This window comes from Mixophyes fleayi, chromosome 1 (assembly GCF_038048845.1).
Source record: "Mixophyes fleayi isolate aMixFle1 chromosome 1, aMixFle1.hap1, whole genome shotgun sequence".
NCBI lineage: Eukaryota > Metazoa > Chordata > Amphibia > Anura > Limnodynastidae > Mixophyes > Mixophyes fleayi.
In genome coordinates this window covers 348316737-348339171 of record NC_134402.1, presented here as the reverse complement: position 1 = coordinate 348339171, position 22435 = coordinate 348316737, and the positions used below count along the sequence as shown (strand labels likewise).

At 38.2% G+C, this 22435-nt stretch overlaps 1 protein-coding gene across 24 annotated transcripts in view; it reads right to left on the bottom strand.

Annotated features, from left to right (window-relative positions):
* Nucleotides 1-233: 233 nt before the first annotated feature.
* The window catches only part of RIMBP2 (RIMS binding protein 2), a 307432-nt gene continuing 285230 nt past the window's right edge, over nucleotides 234-22435 (bottom strand). For 8 of the 24 annotated variants that reach the window (XM_075176517.1, XM_075176502.1, XM_075176527.1 and 5 more), the window contains 8 exons: nucleotides 19062-19214; nucleotides 18033-18217; nucleotides 15747-15915; nucleotides 14834-14899; nucleotides 11120-11223; nucleotides 9840-9911; nucleotides 7687-7821; nucleotides 234-1279 (listed from right to left, as the gene is read on the bottom strand). In XM_075176517.1, coding sequence (XP_075032618.1) covers nucleotides 1091-1279; nucleotides 7687-7821; nucleotides 9840-9911; nucleotides 11120-11223; nucleotides 14834-14899; nucleotides 15747-15915; nucleotides 18033-18217; nucleotides 19062-19214 — 1073 coding nt within the window. In that variant the 3' untranslated portion in view covers nucleotides 234-1090. Of the gene's footprint in view, nucleotides 1280-2644; nucleotides 2692-7686; nucleotides 7822-9839; nucleotides 9912-11119; nucleotides 11224-12146; nucleotides 12266-14833; nucleotides 14900-15746; nucleotides 15916-18032; nucleotides 18218-19061; nucleotides 19215-22435 lie in introns of those variants that run through there. The other 16 variants (XM_075176596.1, XM_075176718.1, XM_075176670.1 and 13 more) reach the window with 9 other exon arrangements.

Sequence of the window (22435 nt, the reverse complement as noted above, 5' to 3'; positions counted from 1 at the left end):
GATTTTAGTTTTTTTTAATCAATACCCTGTTTCAGTGACTGCTTTTGACAGTGACATTCTTCAGTATGGTCTTTGGATAATCTTGCTTACAGATGTTGTGCGTTCACTGGTGATACGGTCTTCAATACCCACAATTTAATAATAGTATGAGTTGCATTAAAAGATTACAAATCATAATATTTACTTATGTACCTTACATATAATGCTGATTGAAAAATTAAATATATTCAGACTTTGTACAAAATATCAAATTTTATTTATATAAAATAATTTACACATCAAATGTACACATGCACACACCCACACAACACTTTAATCACATTTAGGCCAATATTTTTAATTTCATAACTCTAGCACAACATTATTTTACATTATATGTACACATTTGAAGACACAATGAGGGGAGCGTTTAATTGTAAACCTTCATTTTACAAAACAAGGCAGTCTGAAAATCATGTATAAAGAGTAAAAACAACTTACAAATGGATTGTACTTACAAAATAGTAACAGGCATTTTTGCAGTAATGGTACATTTGAGGATGCCAATCTGAAATTAGAATATGGGATGCTTTCACTTGATTTAAGTGATTTACTTGGCTGTGAACAATACTAGTTGTATACAGATCATTTGTAACAGTACAACAAGGGGCTAAAAGGATGATGTATGGAATATTGGATGATTCTTTCTGGATTTCCCATTTTTTAAAGGTTTGATGGGCAATGATTTCTTAAATCACAATATTACAATTAGAATACAACTGGATGCACACAAAACCTACAAAGAATATATTCTGTACACCTATTGAACATTACAAATCATTGTGCATCAAGTAAGGCAAAAACATCAAGGCTGTATTTATATTTAAGTAGCTTCAATATTGGGCCAGAATTATTTTGTAGGTTTTCAGGTTATCATTTATTTGAAGGACATTTGTCACACATACAGCCATCTCTGAAGTGATATGTGTTACCAACTGGAAGATTTTAGGGTTATTCATTTGAACGTTTTTCCTTAACAGGTGCCCTTTAAATCTCAAGTTTACTTTAAACGTTAAATGTAGATGAAGTTTTAAGGTTTCTCAGAGGTAACTCATTTTACCGCCCCAAGCTTTTTCAATAACTTTTTCCCTTTGGATAGTAGACCTTTCTTCTTCTTTGAAGAGCGTTCTCTGCTTCTCATCGGGCTCCCTGAGCCCATAGAAGATGGAGGTGACACAGAATGAAGATGAACGGTTGGTGAAGGTGCTCTTCTTGGGGTACCTGTATTCTCAGATGGAACCTATAGAAAAGATGGGCAATAATTACTCAATGAAAGTAAACTTGTTTCTATAATGTCCATGTGTTCCCTACCACTCTGCTTGCAATAGTTACCATCAGAGGAATTGCAAGTGAATATGTGTTGCCAATCTCTTTGGTGGTAAAATTCAGTTGGCACTTTCTACTGTGTTGAGCAAGCATGTGTACTATAACAAGTTAATGAAGTGTTGTGATGCAGATCCTGCACTTACATTCCTTTTTTTAAGGGAAAAAAATATACAATGCATTAAATGTTTTTATTAGTAGATTGAAAGGATTGTCACACAGCAAGACTTACTTGAGCCTTAATTAGAATCAGAGTTAGATTAAAGCGGCTATTTCACAACCAATGCTATTTATTGGCCATGCTTCACTGTTGCCTTTCAATAACTGGAAAAGAACAATCCAACCACTAGGTGGCACCAATACTTCTGAACACCGAAACGGATTAAAACAAAATCAGCATCTAGCCAAGTTGCATGCTGTCTGTGTGTTTGGTTATGCAGGCTCCAATCTAAATCCGATTCAGAATCAAGGTCAGTATCTAAATCTGAGGGGATGAGGGAGAAAATCAAACAGTCCATTTGTACACACCTGAAGATACCATGGTTTTGCAGTGTGTACAGTGTCCTGTAACTGAGCTGTATGTTTCAGTCCAGCATAGTATTAGATTCACGGACATGTACTCCCTGAGGAAAAGTACCTTGCATACAACTCTTCTCCATAAAACTTGCACATAACTGTAAAGGATTTTTTGTAAGTGTTTTCAGTGGGAAAGTTATTTTCACTAGTGACTGTAAAATATAATTGCATTGAAACATACACCTCACAAATAGGATTGTTCAGCAATTTAAGAAAAAGGGGTTCTATGTACGAGTGGTTTGTAACAAGTACATGTAAAAGTTTTCTGTACCTTGACAGAATGTAAATGGGCGCATTTTGAGCAGCTGGAGAATACATTTTGCATTGATTTCTCCCGTACTATAAAACAGTTTTGGGTGGGGAAGGAGTTATAAGGAACATTGCTAAACCAGGGGAGAAAGAAACAGCACATGCATTTTCAAAAAAAATAGTTATGTCATGCACTGGTTGGTAACCATTGCTTCTCTAATTGTTGTTGATTTGTGTAATTCACAACATGGATTTTATTTCAACAGCAACTGGAGATCCATAGATTGCCTATGAATGTCTGTTCAAAGTATACAAACTTTAGGTTCATGTTACAAAATGCTCCCTTGTATGTTAACATGTGTAATTTTATTATAGTTGTCCTTGAATTTGAATTAATAAACTTATTTGCTTCAACCCTCAGTATTAAGACCATTGGTATCTTCAGTTGTTCACTTACGTGAAGGCTACACTGCCTCATAAAGGTGTGAAATGTACACTCTTCTTCTGTTCCAAAGTAGATGAGCAAGGACAAAACAGAAAATATAGCAGTGATGACACAAACAAAATAATGTCAAAATTAAGTTTAAAAGTGGATTTCAATTAATATTAAAACAAAACAAAATGGCATTAAAAAATGACAAATTAGTGTAAAATACTTTTACCATTCAAAGGCAAAAATGAATAAACAATAACACAACTTTACACTTTTTTATTAAAAGCAAAGGACAGCAGACAAATGTTAACTTAAAGAGAAAAAAACTAGTATGTTATGATATGAACCCTTTATTAACCCCCAATAATTCACATAGTAGTTTTAATGTGGAATTTTATTCAGTACAAGGCGGAGCTGGCAAACACGAGACCTGCGGGCCAAATGCTTACCCTCCAAAGCTTTTTGATTGACCCTACGTTCCCTGACAAGCACACTACGTTCCCTGACAAGCACACTAGAGTAGCACACCCTTATTGTTGCAGTATTGACATATGAGCTCATAGTTAGAACCAGTGATCAAAGTGGAAATTTAGAAGTGGCAGGTATGGAAAATGTAAGTGAATGGAATATAATAGTTTTACATAGAAGTAGTAGAAGTGGTGGTATGGCATACCACCGTATACACCCCCCTCCTCAACCACTGGTTAGAACAAACGCAGTGCTGTTTATGTAATACTTGGGACAGCACTAACTTTGGGCAAATACACATGCATTGATTTTACATGTTATGCAATCAGAATTGATGAGATTCTGCAAGAATGATTTAAACTTATACAAAAGTGATTTAAACTTATGCCATCTATGTGATTCTAATGCTTCATTGTCCCTTACTTGAAATCAGTTGTATTGTCCTATATGTTGGCAGTTGTACATTAAAGGTCTCACATTGAACCTATATACGAAATGATGCTTACAAATAAAGCTTACCTAGGTGTATATGTAGAGTTTGGCACATCTCACCATGCACCAGCTCAAAATAGGTAGTACAAGTGTGTATACCTACGCCCATTAATAGTGCAGAGATGTGGGCTTGACAGCTTTAGTCTAAATTGAATTTCCCTATTTGTACCCAATATAATAATGTAATTAAGTGTCATATATGCCGCAGAGAATATTTTCTTGACAGTTATTAATACATGTCACATTTTACATATAAAATGTTATTGAATACAAACACCTCCACAGATGTTTTCCCCTTCAAACAAGAATATTCTTTCCTGCAGTAGTCCAAATGGAAATGTGAAAGCTGTAATTTGGTATAATACAACTCCAATGACGATGATTTCAGTAGTTGGAGGGGTCAATACTCGATCAGACAATCAGAAGTGGCTAGATAGTGCTGTGATATTCATCACAATCATTGTATATCATAATGTTTCATCAGCCCTCAAGAGATTCCTAAAAGCATATCTGCTGATGCATCCACATATAATTATGCCACAATTAAGTGAGCACACCCTTACTTTGCCCGTTCCCAGGGCCTGCCTGATCAACCACTAGGCTGACCAGGCTGCAGCCTGGGGCGCTGGGTCCCGGGAGTGCGCGGAGCTGCGGGTATTTATTTATTTTATTTTTCATTATTATTTTTTTTAGGAGTGCGGGAGGGGGTCACCGTTATGGTGTAGGTGGCGACAATCAAAAGCATTGGTGGTCAGCAACAGGCAGCAATCGCTAGGCTGCCTGTCGCTGTGCAGGAAGTCTTCACTTCCTATCTGCTGATCTGAGGAGCGACGCTGGCCAGCACAACTCAACTACAGGTAAGTGGAGGGGGAAGGGGGACTGCCATGTTTATCTATAGGGATGGAGGGGGGACTGCCATGTATATCTATAGGGAGGGAAAGTGGAGGGCTGCCATGCATATCTATAGGGATGGAGGGAAAGGGGGGGACTGCCATGCATATCTTCAGGGATGGAGGGGGGGGACTTCCATGTATATCTATAGGGATGGAGGGGGGACTGCCATGTATATCTATAGGGAGGGAAAGGGGGGGGACTGACATGCATATCTATAGGGAGGGAAAGGGGGGGACTGCCATACATATCTATAGGGAGGGAAAGGGGGGGACTGCCATGCATATCTATAGGGAGGGAAAGAGGGGGACTGCCATACATATCTATAGGGAGGGAAAGGGGGGGGGGACTGCCATGCATATCTATAGGGAGGGAAAGGGGGGGGGGACTGCCATGCATATCTATAGGGAGGGAAAGGGGGGGGGGGACTGCCATGCATATCTATAGGGAGGGAAAGGGGGGGACTGCCATACATATCTATAGGGAGGGAAAGGGGGGGACTGCCATGCATATCTATAGGGAGGGAAAGAGGGGGACTGCCATACATATCTATAGGGGGGGAGATGGGGATGACGACGACGACTACCATGCATATCTATAGGGAGGGAGAGGGGGGGGGACTGCCATGCATATCTATAGGGAGGGAGGGGGCTGCCATGTATATCTATAGGGATGGAGGGAGGGGGACTGCCATGCATATGTAAAGGGAGGGAAAGGGGGGGGCTGCCATTCATAACTATAGGGAGGGAGAGGGTTGGACTGCCATGTATAGGTAGAGGGAGGGAGGGGGGACGACGACTGTCATGCATATCTATAGGGTGGGAGAGGGGGGACTGTCATACAAATCTATAGGATGGGAGGGGGGTGCCATGAAAATCTATAGGGAGGGAGAGAGGTTTATATGTGTGAAGGAGGGCAGAGGAGGGGGGCTGATATATGTGACTGGGGGAGTTCTGATGTGACGGGGGGGGGAAATATCTACAGGGTGGAGGTAAGGAAAATAGCTGCAGGGGGGATAGATGCAGGGCGGGAGGTAAGGAAAATGGCTGCAGGGGGGGTGGTTAAGGAGAATGGCTGCAGGGGGTATTTAAAAAATAGAGCAGCTTTGGGGGGCATAATCTCATGATTGTGTGGCGGTTACATGGATGCTCACTGTGGTCTCAGCAATCACTAGAATACTAAATATTAGTGAGATGGGGCTGGTAGAGTTTTGTAATTGATTGACCACAAATATTCAGATATTGCTTATATATGCCTATACAATGGGGTACTTTTAGCTGGCTATAATGGAGTGTTTTGTTTTAACTAAAGGGCCTAATCATTCGGGGTTTGTTAACGTTTTGCATTATTATACATTTTTGCATTTTCAAAATAAGAGGATAACAAAGTTGCAAGAGAGAAGAGCAAGAACAGGTAAGAGACAATGGCACAATCTGTCTAAATTTGAATGCTGGAGAATACACCTGAACATTCATATTCAGGAGTGTTCCTATACACTTATATATTCGGGGGGGTTTGTGGGGGCGCTGCGGCCGTATTAGCCTAGGGCGGCCAGGACCCTTAATCAGGCCCTGTCCGTTCCATTCCGCCTCTCCATCATAAGAGTGAGCAAGTCAACAATAAACAAAAATCTAGATATGGATGAATGCATAGTCATGGTTTGTGCAAAGAAAGGGTATGTTAAAAAAAAATAAACGCCGTACTCTAAATTATCTCCTACTTCTACTCATGGTCAGGATTTCAATTATACAACATCTAGGGGTAGACTCAAATCACAAAATATCCACGCGAGGTGCCTCTCCAACGGCAACCAACGAAACACCTTGCTTGGATATTGTCTGACAGAAGTAACGCTAATTTCTGCTCGCGCCCCACAGAGGTGAAAGCAAAAATCTGCTTTACTTTTTACTGTAGTAACCTTAATGTGTGGCCGCGATGTTCAGAGGAACATCAAGGCCAATTGAATCTACCCTATAGATTGTTACAATACAAATCCTTTAATTATAAGACTTTAAAATTAGTTAGTTTGATCTATTTAAGGCATGATTATAAAACACCTTATGCTTTTTGTAGCAACAGTGTATTCAAACACTTGGCCCCAGATTACACCAACATTACTAAGATTACACATTCTGGGAACATATTAATAAAAATCTGGATTGATGCTCATTTATTATTTAGTCCTAATAAGGAAGTGCCAAGTGGGTAACAGGAAACAGCGATTCTAATAAACTGACATTTTTAAATTTTAAATGTAAGTATTATTTTAGGACAAATGGTAAAACAGTACACATGACGACTGCTAGGTAGCATTAAATTAATAGTGTTTCCTGCTATTTCTATCATACATTAAAATATTTCATATTTAATCAGTATTAAAATCTGCATTTTAAATATGGTCCATTTAGAACACTAATTCCCTAACATGTTTAACACCTTGTACACCATTAATGTATAATAATAATAAAAGCGTCATGTTTGTCTTCAGCCAATATTAGATGGACCAATTGGTTCTTTTCTGCTGGCAAAATCTGTTCACTGCTGGAAAATGTTTATGGTCTTACATACGGGTGGCGTACGTTTTTCAGATTGGAATAATTCCGACAATAATTATACAGACCTAAACATGGCGATTACTATAAGGGCGAAATTGAGGAAATACAGACTTACCATAAAAGAGATACACTATGTCCAGCGCGCCTGATAGACGTCTGACTTGCCGCCTGTATACATTATACAGCCAGGGGGTCATGGCATTGCATCTCACTCTGGCCATTTTAAACAACGAGAATCCCACTGGCTGCGTTTTCTACAGTCGCAAATTATATCAGACGTCTATCAGGCGTGTCGGATTTTGTGTATCTGTTTTATGGTAAATCTGTATTTCCTCAATGTTGACCTTATAGTAATTGCCATTTTTAGGTCGGTATAACTATTGTTGGAATTATTCTAATCGGAAAACTGACTACCACCGTTATATACCTAATATCCACAGACATATCACCAGTCTTTCCTTAGTTGTATGCACAAATTATAGCAGATACTACTATTGATCAACCGAAAAAATAGCTTAGATTGAGCGCTGACAAATGCATTCTCCGTATGGACATTCCAGATATCACTTCTCAGTTGAGAAAACAACTGGATCATTGTTCCCATGTTTAATATTAGTTCTAATTATACCAGCAGTAGACATACTTTGTACAGCAGCTTACCCTTTTAACCTTTGTTCGCATTGGGGTATCTGGAGGGTATCGAGATGGTGCATCTGAGAGGTAAACTTCAACATCATCAGGCACTTCTTCCAGAAAGTTAGAGGGGACAAGGCCTTTGTGTCCATTCAGTTCACCCTATAAGTATAGTTAATAAAACATAGACCCAACAATTAGAGTAGCAGTCCCTTCTCCAGAAACATTGTGTTTTATCATGTGTCTTTTTGTGTTGTGTTGTTTTAGTCTGAAAACAAAGCATAGATGTTTCCAAGAAAAAAAGCTATTTAACATTTGCTTTATATTACCTGCCTGTACAATACACTATGTAAAGACAGTTATCTGATGTGTAGGCATCAAAAACTGTTAATGAAGTTTATTCATCTAAGAGCTTGCTTACTTATCAGATCTTCAGTATGATGTGACTACTTATATCAGTGCACCGCTGTTCACATACATAATGCATATTAACATGCACATGAGTCCAACAAGCTATAGAGGCTTTGGAGTCATGACCAGGATAAATACACAGATGACAAAGAAGAGTTTTCGCTTTGCTGATTTAATAATTCACAAGATGGTCAATACCAGTGGTGGGCAACATAATATTCATCAGGAGCTTCACAAGGAGGATGCTTACCTTGAAATACAACTTCTCACAAGGCACAGACCTGGGGGTAAATGTATGAATCTCCGGATTCTTCATCTCCAGCGTGTTCCGCCTCTTCAGCGCTTAAATTTAAAGCGGCGCTGCATTGTAAAGGGAAACTTCCCTTTACAATGCAGCGCCGCTTTAAATTTAAGCGCTGAAGAGGCTGAACACGCCGGAGATGAAGAATCCGGAGATTCATACGTTTACCCCCTGGTCTCTTTCTAAGATTGTAAATTTAATTATGTCTATCATACCCAAAACTACTAGTCTAAAATTGTCCTGTTACAGTGTGTTAAAGCCTATCATACAGAGAGGCATTAAACTCTCTGTATGATACGTTTCAATGTGTGTGGGTGCACCTCTCAAGGTGGAATGATACACAACTTGTGTAAAAATAAATATTGAGTTTAATCTAGGGGATGTTACTGAATAATATACTTGGTGCGGTTGAAACAGCTACTCTTTGAATCTTATTTAAAGCCCTTGTCAGCTGGGCCTTCTCTAATTTCTAAACTGTACTGTTAGTGGACGTAAACATTTCAGGGCTCTACTAAAGCACTATGGGTGGACTATTGAAGAGCTATGAATGGATCTGTAGTATGGTTATTTTTTGCAGCAATAGTTAGTGCAAGTGAGCTCAAACCTGTCTGTGGTTCAGACAACAGGGATTACTTGGGCAGCACTGCTCCCTATTTGCTATAACTGGGTATAATTAATTAGGGAGTGTTCCAAAAGAAGGAATTTTACCTATAACACAAAAGGGGGCGATTCAATTAGCCGCAAGATGCCGTAGTAGCACTGTGTTTCCACGTGATGCTTTCATAATTATTTTCGCTCATTGCTCGCATCTCTATGAACAAAGTGTTCATTAACTACCAGTTTTGTCCACATCACAGTGCGCAAAAGTTATACAGAACCTCACAGCTGATTAGTTTGGCCCCAAAGTGTTGATTTAAAGTATAAACTGCTGTTCTTGTCGTAACACAATGGTCAATTACATTTACAGAGCAGGAAGGCAGCCACAGCACAACAGTTAATCATACACAGCAGGCTCAAAAGTTACAATGGACGGGCTATTTTGCTGTCTATTTTATTATTATTATTATGAACCTTTTGGGGACATTGTGTGATAGAGTATGGATACTAATCTAGTGAAGAAGGGGACGAATCCACATAGTATGGTTTTGTGTCACTTTAGCCATCCATAAATATTTACATTCAGTTAAGGAAAAACAAAAAAAATTGCGTTTAAACTCCAATGAAAAGCCCTTAAAAGTACACACTTCTGAAGCTAATGGTATACAGTATACAGACCCGGGTACATACGGTGTGCAATGATTGTAGGGCACTATGCACATTTACTTGATGTGGTTTACTGACATTCATTCCCCTAAAGAACAGTTTGCAGAGTAACCACTTCATCTTTCAATTAGGGAATAATAAATGTGCAAATGCATTATCAGCCATTATAAAACTTTTTATCATGTATGCTAATTCTAATACTTACATAGTAAAATCCATCTTCATCAATTTCACCAAACACAGTAATGATATCCCCTGTGCAAAATGTGATCTCTGCCTGCAGGAGGATTACAAATGAGAGTTTTAAGCATTTATGGCTTGTGCACTATATTGAGTTGTGAATGTATAGAGAGCAATCACTTCACCATCTATCATTATACACAGCACTAAGCACATTGTCAGGGTAATATATAAAGAAAGCAATAGCCAGATCCTGCTGCCAGGTCATTGTCTTGGGGAATTCCGACGGCAGCACCAGTCTCAGAGCGCAGGGAGCTCGTAGTCTAGTACAATGTTAGTACTGGCCGGGAGGGAGAGATGAAGGAGCTTGGGCTGAGATCCCGTCCTCCTGCTCATTCTAATACAGAGCACAGCCAGGGACCAGATGTGGGAAGCAGGCAGCAGTCAGGTAAAATTGGGCTTGGAAAGCAACTAAGGGGTGTGTGGCCAGCACACAGGCAGGCCTAAGTCTCAATATACTTTGTACCCGCCCTTCCCCCCCCTCTCAACACCCCTGAGTGCAGTAATAAAGCAATGCATACTTTGAGTGCATAATGCTTTTGTTCTTGCCTCTTCATGGATTTTTTGTGTATTGGAAGCTGGCCTGATCTTTATAAAGAAACCATTACAATATCCGCTGCAGCAAATGGCTACAATTTATATGAACATCTACACTTACCAGCAGATGGCATTTTGATATGTATTCTTTCTGGGCTGCATATTCAGTAAATGCGCTTGAGGATTGCTTTGTAGACATGCTAGTGTTTTGTGAGTTTACCAGCTGAGGTGTATGAATGCAACTCACTCAGAACTTTCCTACTTGTGCTTGGTAGTGCCAGGCAATAAAAGTAGTCATTGTGTGGCTATTGAGGCAGAAGTATGTGTCATTTAACGTCTGCAGTGCAAACGATAGGGAATTATGAAATACAAATAAGTATTATCTGTGCGATGCTGGTATCTTTGTAGCCCTATCTAAATAGGATTTATTTTCACTTTAGGGAGCTGACTAGCTGGTTGTTCATATAATAATGATACCACTTTGCATGGTTGTTACAACAAAAATGTAAATGATCAGAAGTGAATTCTGAATTATACAAAGCAATTTAATTTTAAGTAATAATGACTTGTAACAGGAATCATGTGTTACTTATAAACATGGTCGCAAACAGCATTAAAAAAATATATGAGTATATCAGACAAATTTGAAAATTCCTGCACTTTTGTATCTTAGCTCCATCTGATGCAGTTATGAAAAAAATGCTTTACCTCAACATCAACATTAGGTGAGCTTTCCCTTGGGTCATAGTCATACAAAGCAACCATTCTCCTTGTAGAAACCGAGTGCTGCCTCCCGCTCCTCCTGTTTCGCTCTGTACCAATCAAAAAATAGTCCATACACTTAATTTAAAAAACTGGTCATCCAGAAACAATTGTATTGTGATCAAAACAACAAGCTGGACAAAAGACCAACGGAGTGAACATAGAAGCTGAAATGGTCAGTGATGACAGTTTTCTCAACACATTGGTTCTAGCTTTCTTGTAAAATACCTCTTGATCAGATGATCCCTTGAGCATGACTCATACAATGGCATCAACTTATACATCGGCACAAAGAAATACAAGTTTCTGTACCATTTTGTTCTCCAAGCTGCATCATATTTAAGAATATTATTGTTGCATCCATTTCTAAACATTCAGCTGTAGACATGAAAACATTTCACCTTAATTCTATCCAGATAAACTGGTGATGATGCCTCTGTTTATAGCACCCTTCACAAGGATCCGCTTTTTTCACCTGGAGTATTCACATTTCTAGATATCTGGCAGATTATTATACAGTATTATAATAATGAATGGTGCTCTGTTCTTCCACACAGAGTCCTGCCTTTTCCTATAAGCGGTGTTTAATAAAGAGCCATAAGGTACTGCAAGGAATTACAGTTATTTGCCCTAAAAATAAGGTGACTGTTTTTGGACTATTAAATATTTATTTCAGCGCCACATGCTTCCTCTTTGGTTATTTTTAAAGTACAACTTGGAATCTTCTTAATTTCATGTTATCTAAAGGTAAACTTGGTTTTCTCTCCTCCTGATAAGTAAAGCTCTCACAAGAACAATGCCAACTAATAACCAATGTGATGTCTCCGCTCAAAGTAGAAGGAGGAACACAGTAGTTGAAGGAAATTCATATTTTTTAAGGTTTCTTAAAGGATACTTGTACCCAAAACTAAAATTTCAGTTTTGTGTGGAATATCCAAAGTAAAACTCGATCCCAAAAGATTACTTACTTGATGTAAAGAGTTCACTTGATCCAGCAGGTCCACCGAAGTCCTGCGCTTACCAGGTTCCACTCAGCTAGCTCCTGCACACGCCCGTTGGCAGTATGTTGTCAGTGGACAACACGCTGCCTTTCTGAAAAAAGACGGAGTCGTCAGGAGCGAGGAGAGCCCAGCAGACATCACAGAGCTCTCCTCGCTCCAGCCGAGGGACCGAGTTTCACTTAGAATATTCCACCCAAAACTGAATTATTAGATATGGGTGGAATAATGCTTTACATTCTAACAACAATATATGGGATTAGTTTGGTAGGTATTATCATGTCTATATATTTTAAATGTATGCAAAGAGGCACAGACATTATATGAGTTATGCTGATTTAGAACAACAACAATAATAATAATAATAATAATGTCCATGCATGTCTTGTAATGGTTATCCTATTTATATTAGGTCTGGTTTATAACTGAAGCATGAAATGCTATTCAGAGACAACAATACACCTTAATGGTGAGGAAGAGGGGAGGTTAAAGGACAACTACTGACAACAATTATAATATTTGGATATAAATTATGCTACAAAATTCACATTGTTTATGCCTGTTCCTTCTACATGCACTAAACTGCTTGTATTGAGATGTACCTTTAGGTGCAATATGGGTACATTAGGATTTATTAAAAATCATATCTAATACAAACATTTAAAACAGAAAATTATATAAATATAATTGGCATGTATAATAAGAATTAGCTAAATGTAATACAGAACAGCTAACATACATATTTTGTAGATAAGCTGTATATTATTATTATTAATATTATTATTATTGGGCAGAGTTTGCTTTCCAATTATGTTAAGAACGGATTACATTTCTACCAGATAGATTTGTAAGATAAGAACCATGTAAAGCTATTTTCCGCTTGACCCTATTGTTGTACATCACAGTGCCGATACAGTTTATAAATATCTGAGATACTCAAAAACACAACAAACCATGTCAGTACTAGGGCACTAGTTTGCCAGCTAGATGCATTTGGTTTCAAATATGGCTGACAGAGCAACACTGACTGCTGTATACTGTGCGCACACCATTGGTTTTTCACCAGAGATCTATGTAGTGTTTAGTTTGTCACTTTACAACTGCTAACTTTTGTTAATTAACATGGTAACTGTGATATTTATTGGGGAAGACTCTGCTTTACAGTTGTTACGTCCCATTGGTGCAGCTTTCCACACAGTTCTCAGAATTTACTTTCTTGATCCCTGACAGTCTGAATAAAAAAGAGAAAATATTTTTTTTTCTCAGCAATTCCCTCAAAGTTTTAAAAGTTTCCATTGGAGCCATAATCCTTATTTTAATCTCTCCAGTTGCTGTACCTTTATTGCCATTATGTGGCTTAATGTAACGCTATTTGAGTATATAATAAAGATAGGATAGGTCATTGATGAAGAGAGAAAACTGGAGGAACAATGCAGTATCCTCTTGTCATGCACCTAATATCAATGTACACATGGCGTTACAAAAGATGGTGGTGACTGTAGAAGAGAAAACTCTGCCGTTTCTCATGGGAACAGCTGCCCAGACATGGGAGGATCAGGGCATTACATAGAGAATGAGGACTAGCTGCAGTATACTGCCCAATTCTACACCCAAATGCAAAAATTAGATTTTGTTTAGATGACAATTTCTAATGAACTTCAAGGGATGAAGACATTCAGGAGGACGTTCTTATTCTAGTAAATGCTCAAAAAGCCTTTTTGGATATACAAAGTAACTTGATTGATATGTGTCTTATGAGGCTGCAGTGATCTTTGCTCCATCCACCAGGTATAACTTATATGGGAAAATGTATTCAAAAGCACACAAACTAATGAAATTATAAGACTACAAATTTAAAAATGAGACACATTTAATAAAGACAGTCCCGATGTTCCCCTACTTTCCCACACGTGAGGCTCCAACAGTTATTTTAGAAGACAAAATTAATAGGTTTTGACTTTTACTTTTACCAGTACCAAAAAGGTCTTAATTTTTCACCGACCACCCCTTAAGTGTGTATACAATCCTAAGTGAATTTTTCATCTACGCACAGTGGAGGCAGCCATTTTCCTGCAATTTAGTAGGAACCAGTAATACTACTGTTAAGTTGATATATAGCACTCCACTGAATTATGAGAAAAATACTGCTTCAACTAGTTGTACTTTAAGTTATTTTACCCTTTTGCCAGGCAACTCTTTTGACATGCTACTAACCCTACCTTGCCTAATCCATGGGTGTCTTGCTCTACAAGTTCATGGTACAAACATTTTCACCTACTCTTTCATCCCTACTATTTCACTTCGGAGTCCTATTTGAGTTATCTATTCTTAAGAAATGAACCAGGTTCTATATTTCCATAATCATAAATAAAAAACTGTAAGGTAAAAGCTCATAGTATTTTGGCTTCACATTTCAGTGGGCCCTTAAGTAAAAGAAAGAACATATGCACAGTATATATACAAGCTAGTGAGGCCATGTTTTCTCAAGCAGTAAACGGGATAAGAGGTAGCTATAGCAGCATGATTTATTGGAAATGATGCAAGCTCAAAGGACAAAACATGCTTGTTAGTTTAACTTACAAGAGACATAGTATGTTTAGACAGGTCAAATAATTTCAGCTAGTGTATCAACTGAATGAAATTAGGGTTTCTTAGCACAGACCTCGTTTAGACTTTCTGGATCTGCGGTGTACAGAGCGAGAGCTCTCTTTGAAACGTTCGCAGTTGACTTCAGGAAAGGAAAGCATACAAATAAAAGAAGAGGAGAACATATGAAGCTGTTCAAAGTTCTACTTTCATTTTAGAAACGCTCAGCTGTGGAAGGGAATTTGGCTGATTAACGTTAGCTTTGTTTTTTTTCTGGAGAATAAATTCATTTCAAAGAGCGTTAAATAAAAAGTATTTACGAACACAAGAAAATATTGCAAAAAACACATCTACATATCTAACTGTAGACAAACATGCTTTAAATGTTTGCCAATTTTCTTTTCAGGTTTGTATAATTGTTTTGGTAAAAATGACAAGCATGGCTTAAAAATAATCACTAATGTTCATTAAATGATTTATTTAATAATTTGTCATTTTTGATTTTGGCTTGGAGCACTGTCCAAAGAGAAAACTGCAAACTTTTTCCAGCTTCTTGATAAGGATAGTGTGGAGTAATAAAATAAACACATTTTGTCAGCCTTACTTAGTTGCAAGAGTTAATTAAGCAAAACAGCAATGTAAATTAAAGCAGAGGATATAGCAAAGTTTGGAAACATGTTTGGTACCACTTTTGAGAAAAGTGCTGTCCAACTGGTGGCCAAAGACAGCTGGGCTCCGCCATGCCTGCCTCCCAGCTCTTAATTTGGGTGACCCTCAAGAGAAAAAATATATATACCACACAGAGTGGACAATGAGATGGACAGCTCTATTCCAGAAGTGCTCACTAGTAATTCCAAACCAAAGGGAAACGCCAGACGTGCAGAGGCCAGTGAAGGACTTGCTTCCCAGGACATTGTGGTAAGAGAGCTATTAGTGGCTATAGCCTGGGGAACAGCTCAACATATGTTAAGAAGGTTTGTATTACCTACCAATTTTTTCCACTGGGGTATTCAAAGGTAGGAATCCTTGTTTGAGAAGTTGATCCATCATTTCTTCATCATCCGTTTGAATCTCAGAGACCATATTGCACGGGATATAACCGGCTCTACTACAACTTTCACCACGGTAAAAGCCATCAGAGTCTTTATCACCATATACCTGAGGATAAGTTGGCAATGTCAGGTATTCAGAGAACATTGATACAAGAGGAATTTACTTAATTGTTGGTAGGTAGGTAATAAGTAGTCATTATCATTTACCCAGAAACACAGCCAAAACGATGTCTTTCTGCAATTCACAAAATGTTTCACCTGTCTTGTGTGTTAGGTGTAACAGCATAGAAATAGAAAAGTGAACTAATTTAGAGCAATAATTATGTAAGAAATTAATGAAAGTTTAATAATAATAATAATAATAAATAGTAATAAATGGTACAGATGTCCCAGTGTTCTCAGTAAGATGTTCCTTCGGACAATCCGTTGGAGGTGTTCATTCAAAGTTTAGACCGTTGTTGATAGACATGATAAAAATCTGTAAAGAGATTCTGGGAAAGGGAGTGCCAGAGAGCCCAGACCTTTGGATTGTTAACATGATTAAAATCCTGATTTCTTCATATAAGAAACCCCTTTTAAAGCAGTTCAAAATGTGACAAAGGCGGTCATCACGGCTAAATGGAAATCCAATACCCCACCATCAATTAAGGATAACAGATTGGATTTCTATATGCCAATGGAAGAGGACACCTTGGCCGCATTAGACAGAACTACAGAGTTACCGCAACTAGGTTCATTTGGGTAACTTTTAAAGAATCCATGCATATAGTTGTTATTCTACTTAAACTCAGTTATTTTGGTATCATATGGTGCAGTCAAGAGAAGCTTCCTATTGTAACATTTTTATTGTACATCAGGAGCACATAACCCCTTCCCCATTCCTTCACTACATTACTTCATTTTGTGTTAGTTTGTTTGAGTTTTCATCCCCCTCTTCTTTTTCTTCTCTATAGTGTTTTAATGTTTGGTTTAAAAATAAGGGGAAAATTATAAGTTTGGCATGTTTATTATACAATGATTTTGTTGACTGTACTTACTGATTTCAATAAAAAATAGTTTATGCAAAAAAAAATAGTAATAATATGCAGTGCAGTATTCATGTTTTAGAAGGACAATTAGTATCACCAATTGCAATGGTTCAGTTTAATACAATAAGGTTCTGTATTTTGGTGCAACTGATTTTGCATAATTATGATTCACAATATAGCTAGTTTAATAGCTAGCAAGAAACAAGTTTGACAAACAAAAATGATGGGGGGACCATACTACACAGTATGGGAATCCATTTTTGACCCAAAGGTTAAAGGGTCTGGACTGACAACAGGAGAAACAGTCTATGAAATCGCAGGTCATGGCTTTGATACCAGGGTCCTATTTGTCTGGAGTTTTTATGTTCTGCCTGTGTTTGAGTTGGTTTCTCCAAGTGCTCCAGTTTCAGGGGTAGGCTGGGCTGGGGGGCAAGGGGACATCTGCCCCCTGGGCCGGTCCCATAGTGGGCTACCTTAGGCTGGGTCATCTGCATTTTTTTCCCCTTTAAAATGTTCCGAATGTTCCTGCTGAGTCGAGTCTTGACCCGGGCTAAAATTTGCCAGCCCTCCCCTGTCCAAAAACTCTGGTATGTTAATCTCTACATTAAACAGCTAGCTGGGGAGGAAACATTTCAGAGAGTTTAAATAGCAGGGTGTTAAAGGCAAAAATGACTGCACATAATTAATTGCATGTAAGCTGTAGAATGTGTCATATAATTTGCTCAAATACAATTATATGCCACACTTTTAGGTCCAGAACATTCACCTGTCTTCAGACATTTAACTGTCTCACTAGTCAAATTGCTGTAACAATTTAAACAATAGTTGCTGTTGTTTTTCTCCATGGGGTGGTTCAACCACTTTAACCCCTGGCACGGATAGAAAAAAACATTCTTATATAATTTAAAATGCATTTATTCATGACTTGCAACAGTAATAGGCTTGAAAAAGGTTCAGATTGAATTGAAGCATTGCCATTGTACTTAGGATCATCAATTTCAACATTGAAAATCTTACCAATTTTCTTCTACTTTATGAGATCTGCAGCAAGATCTTGTCTGTGGGAAGCACATTTTTTTTATTGTGAGCTAAAGATAGGGGAATGCTGTTGGACTTTCCTTCTGTTACAGACATCAATCAGCTGGATTTGATCTGGATGTAAATTATGGGTAACATAGGCACTTTAAAAAGTCACCTTAATTATCTGTCCTTCCTTAAAGGGAAGTTCTTCTTCTGCAGCATCTGGATTTGGGGACATGGTTCTTGGGTCATAATCAAAGAGCGCTACAAATATTCGCACAGGATAATCCTCCATCCCTCCATCCGTCTCAGACTCCTCATACATCTCAGATGAGATCTTCTCCCGGCTGCCATAACTATCTGAAGAAATGTACAAAACACATGCAACAATCTTTGTATGTTCACCATATAACGTTGACCCAAGAGGCAATGGGACTTAATGCATAGTGGTGGTATGCATGACACAATGTATGCAATGGGGATGGCGTGCTGTGGTTTCTACATGTCATTGAGAGACCAGAAGCAACTACCTTTGAAAGTATTTTATGATGATAACATTATTGTATTACCCACAATTGCTAACTACATGTGGAGTTATGCAAAATATAAGCCTGGCTTAATGTTTCGAAATATAAAGCAGCACATGAGAAACACAACCATTTTAGCACTGTCTGAATTTCAGGCACCTTCAAAATGAGATTTTGGTAGATATGGGAAGCCAAAAGGAAGAAAAAATTCATGCAATGCAGAAAATTACAGAACAACACATACAATATGGTTGAATGGCAACAATGGACATGAGTTTGGTGGTGTCCTACCTTTCCTTCCACTAACCTTGAGAAGCTACATGTGCTGGGATGGACAGATAGGTGCACTATAAGCCCTACACACATGCTGCACTGCATGCAAAAGTGGTAGCTACTTACACAGCACATCAAAAGCCCAGAAAGAACTGATCAGGGCTTAAAGCCTAAAGGGAACCAATGACAAATCTCATTCTCTTGAGCTAGTACTCTACGGCTGAGGCTGGTATCAAAAGGCTATGTTGATAGAGGCAATATAAAACTATTTGTTCAGCACCATCCAAACATATCTGCTAATTCCAGACAGAACGTTTACACCCATTCCTGGCCACGCATGAAAGCTGGAAGTAATTGAAACCATTCTTTGGTTGAAAAGGAGGAAGAAGTTTTTTTGTGCATACCGTATCTATCGCCAGAGGCCCTGGTACGCTGTAGAGACCACTTCCTGTGTCCTCCAATGCTGCGATAATAAGCTTCTTCTTTTACAGGTGAAATATTTCCCTCACTACCTGACCGAGAACGACCACCTTCACTGTTACTGTCCATTGTAATTTCTATGGAGAAAAAGGGAAGGAGCCATTAAACATGCTCTATGAGTCTGGAAGAGAGGACCATGGAGACTGGTGCCCTTTACTAACAGGGCTTCTCTTCCCATAAACTGTACTTATATTTATTCTGCAGCAATACTGCTTTGCCAACCAGATCATTCCTAAATCTTAGGTTTCTTAGAGCACCTATTCTGAAGAGTCTTTTGTTGGAGCACCCTTGAATCTGAGTATGGAAGTCACATTTTCAAATCAAGATCAAGATATCCTTCAAAATTCCTGATTTAACAAGAACATCTGTAGAATACAAAAAGTGTAGCTCAATTCCTATAGCTCAGTGTTATATTGAGAACATTTTTTTTTTTTTTTTTTTTTTTTTTACAGAGTACAAGATTAATTGATTTTTCTTTTGAAAAAATACTTGGAATATCCCATTATTATTCCTAAACAGAGGATAGTATTGGTTGCAAACGTGATAGGCTATAAAATGCAGCACAGATTTCATTTCTGGCTTTGTTAATACATTTGGTTCCATTAGAAGAACATACGGACATGGAACTTTGCGACAAAACGCTTGGGCTTTGACAAACTTCTGAAATGACCTAAGTGGATGGAATGGTTATGTACCAAGTGGGCTGCAGCATCACTAGGACAAATCTACTATCAATATGGTGCAAAATCCTACTGAAAATAGCATGACAAATACTCAGAATTCTGTATCTAAGTATTCATGTCATGGAATATTGTAATAATTGGGATCAATAGCTTAACGATATTTTTAAGATTTTTGGTAAAACCACCACTAGATGGTATCTATTTAGTGATAAAGTATTTTAGGTATAAAAGAAATGTCTATTTAGCCAGATAATTGTATAGTATTTGTCAGATAGTCTTACAACACTCAAGCAGGAAAGACATACTACAAAAATGTGACTAAAAATGTGTCTGAATAAATACTAAAAAAATGTGCAATGACTTGTCAAGCTGTATTTTATCTCACTACACATTGGAGGAAATGATTGTAAACATACAAAGAAAGAATTGGTACAAAGTAGAGTTTAGCAACAAGTCTAAAATCTTATACCGTAGCTATCTGAACATGATAACATACATAAAATGCTATATGAACTCGGAATGAAGATGAAGACAGATGAAGAGATGTGTGAATGAACATAGGTACAACATTTAGTTGACATACAGAATAGCTTTGTTGTGTAATTCAGTGTGTAACATCATACATTCTGCAAATGATCAGGTTAGTCTTTACAGGGACGTTATATAATAATAATTATTCATTTTCTTTGAAGCTTAGTCATAGTGGGATTATTTACAAACAAGGCACAAGTGCAGAACCATTAAGGAATTAGTGGCCATCAAGTGCAAAGTAAACAAAAACAAATGTTTGATTGATTGATGTTACTGCACATGTGATAATCTACAGTTAAGATATATTTGCTTTTAGTTATGTTATCTGCAGAATCCATTGGATAAGTAAAGCTTTCACAGTGGATTAAAAATCTTGCATGTCAGCAGTGCGTCACTGATATTTTTATGCACGATGATGGCACACGTGTGTTGCGTGCACAAGTATGATCATAATTTAGTGACTAATAAAAGACAGCATTACAGAGCATATACAGTATACTGTAGATGTTGCTTTACTTTGAGTACTGTCACACTGAATACAGATTGACTGACTACAGCTTGCATTAGGAGGGGTGTTATCTATGGCGAAAACACTACATATCATTTACGACACACAAAGGATGAACACCAAAATTGGCTTTATTGACATTTTGTGGACCATCCAACGCACTTTCCAGTCTTACGCCTCTGTAAACTAGATGTACAACTGCTCAATTTAGCCTCATTTACGACTTCAATTAAGCAGGAGAGAGAGAGGACATTAGGGCTTTATTAAATGTGGGATTTTTGTGTTTTCCTTTCCATTGGTCAAAGAGCTTCCCTGCTAAAGTCTAACTGGAAGGAGAAAATTGCACCCCACATATACGTATAAAATGACCCCTGTTTCCCCCAACTCTGAGGTGCAGGAAAACTCAAGGTATTTAGCAAAGTGGAAAAGGCTGTGTGCCCTTCTGCAAAACAAGGAACACCCCAAATAAGGTGCCCTCTCATTTCAATAATGTTGCAGCATAAAGCAAAAACTAATTTCTAAATTGTTCTGCAAAACTCGCTACACCAGGGCGCCTAATCTGTACTTTCTAAAATATCTACAGTACATAGCACTCCCCCCTCTCTCAAACCACTCCCAACAATAACTTTCAAAACCATTTACCACAAGGGATGTGTACAATCACTTTAATGTAAGCATAAGGTTAAAACAATCCGTATAACACTCAGAAAAAGTTTTGATAACTAAAACAATGTAATTTAGCTCCTACTTTCAAATTGCTTACCCCTTTCTAATTTAAAGAACAAAAAAACCCCACTGCAATTGACTTCATATTGCAGTGCGTAATTACAATAAATGGTCGAAGGTATGTGGACACCCAAACATCACATCATATGTGCTTGATGGACATCTCATTCCCAAACCATGGGCATTAGTATGGAGTAGATTTCCCCTTTGTTGCTTTCACTATTCTAGGAAGACTTCCACTAGCTTTGGAACATGGCTGTGGGGATTTACATCCAATCAGCCATAAGAGCATAAAGCGAGGTCAGGCACTGATGTTTGGCGACAAGACCTGGCTCACAGTCAGCATTACACTTCATCCAAAGGTGTCCGATGGGGTTGAGGTCAGGGCTCTGAGTAGGCTAGACAAGTTCTTCCACACCAAATTCAGGAAAACATTTTTTGATGGATCTCACTTTGTACACAGGGACACTATCAAGCTGAAGCAGAAATGGGATTTACCCAAGTGTTGCCACAAACTTGGAAGGAATAGCAAAGTTACATGCTGTAAAAGTAAGATCATCTTTCATTGGAACTAAATTTTACAGTTAGAAGTACGGAATCGGGTAGGCTGCTAGATTGTGAAGTGTGATTTCTTACTCCTAAGAACGCGTTTCCACTGCTCCAAAGTCCAATGACAGAGTGCTTACACCACTCCACTTAGTATTGGGCATGGTGATCTGAGGCTTACTGGCATTGCTTCCAGAGGCAGTTTGGAACTCTGTAGTGATACAACCAAGGATAAATATTTTTACGCATTACACACTTCAGTACTCAGCGGTCCCGTTCTGTGAGCTTGTGTTTCCTACCGCTT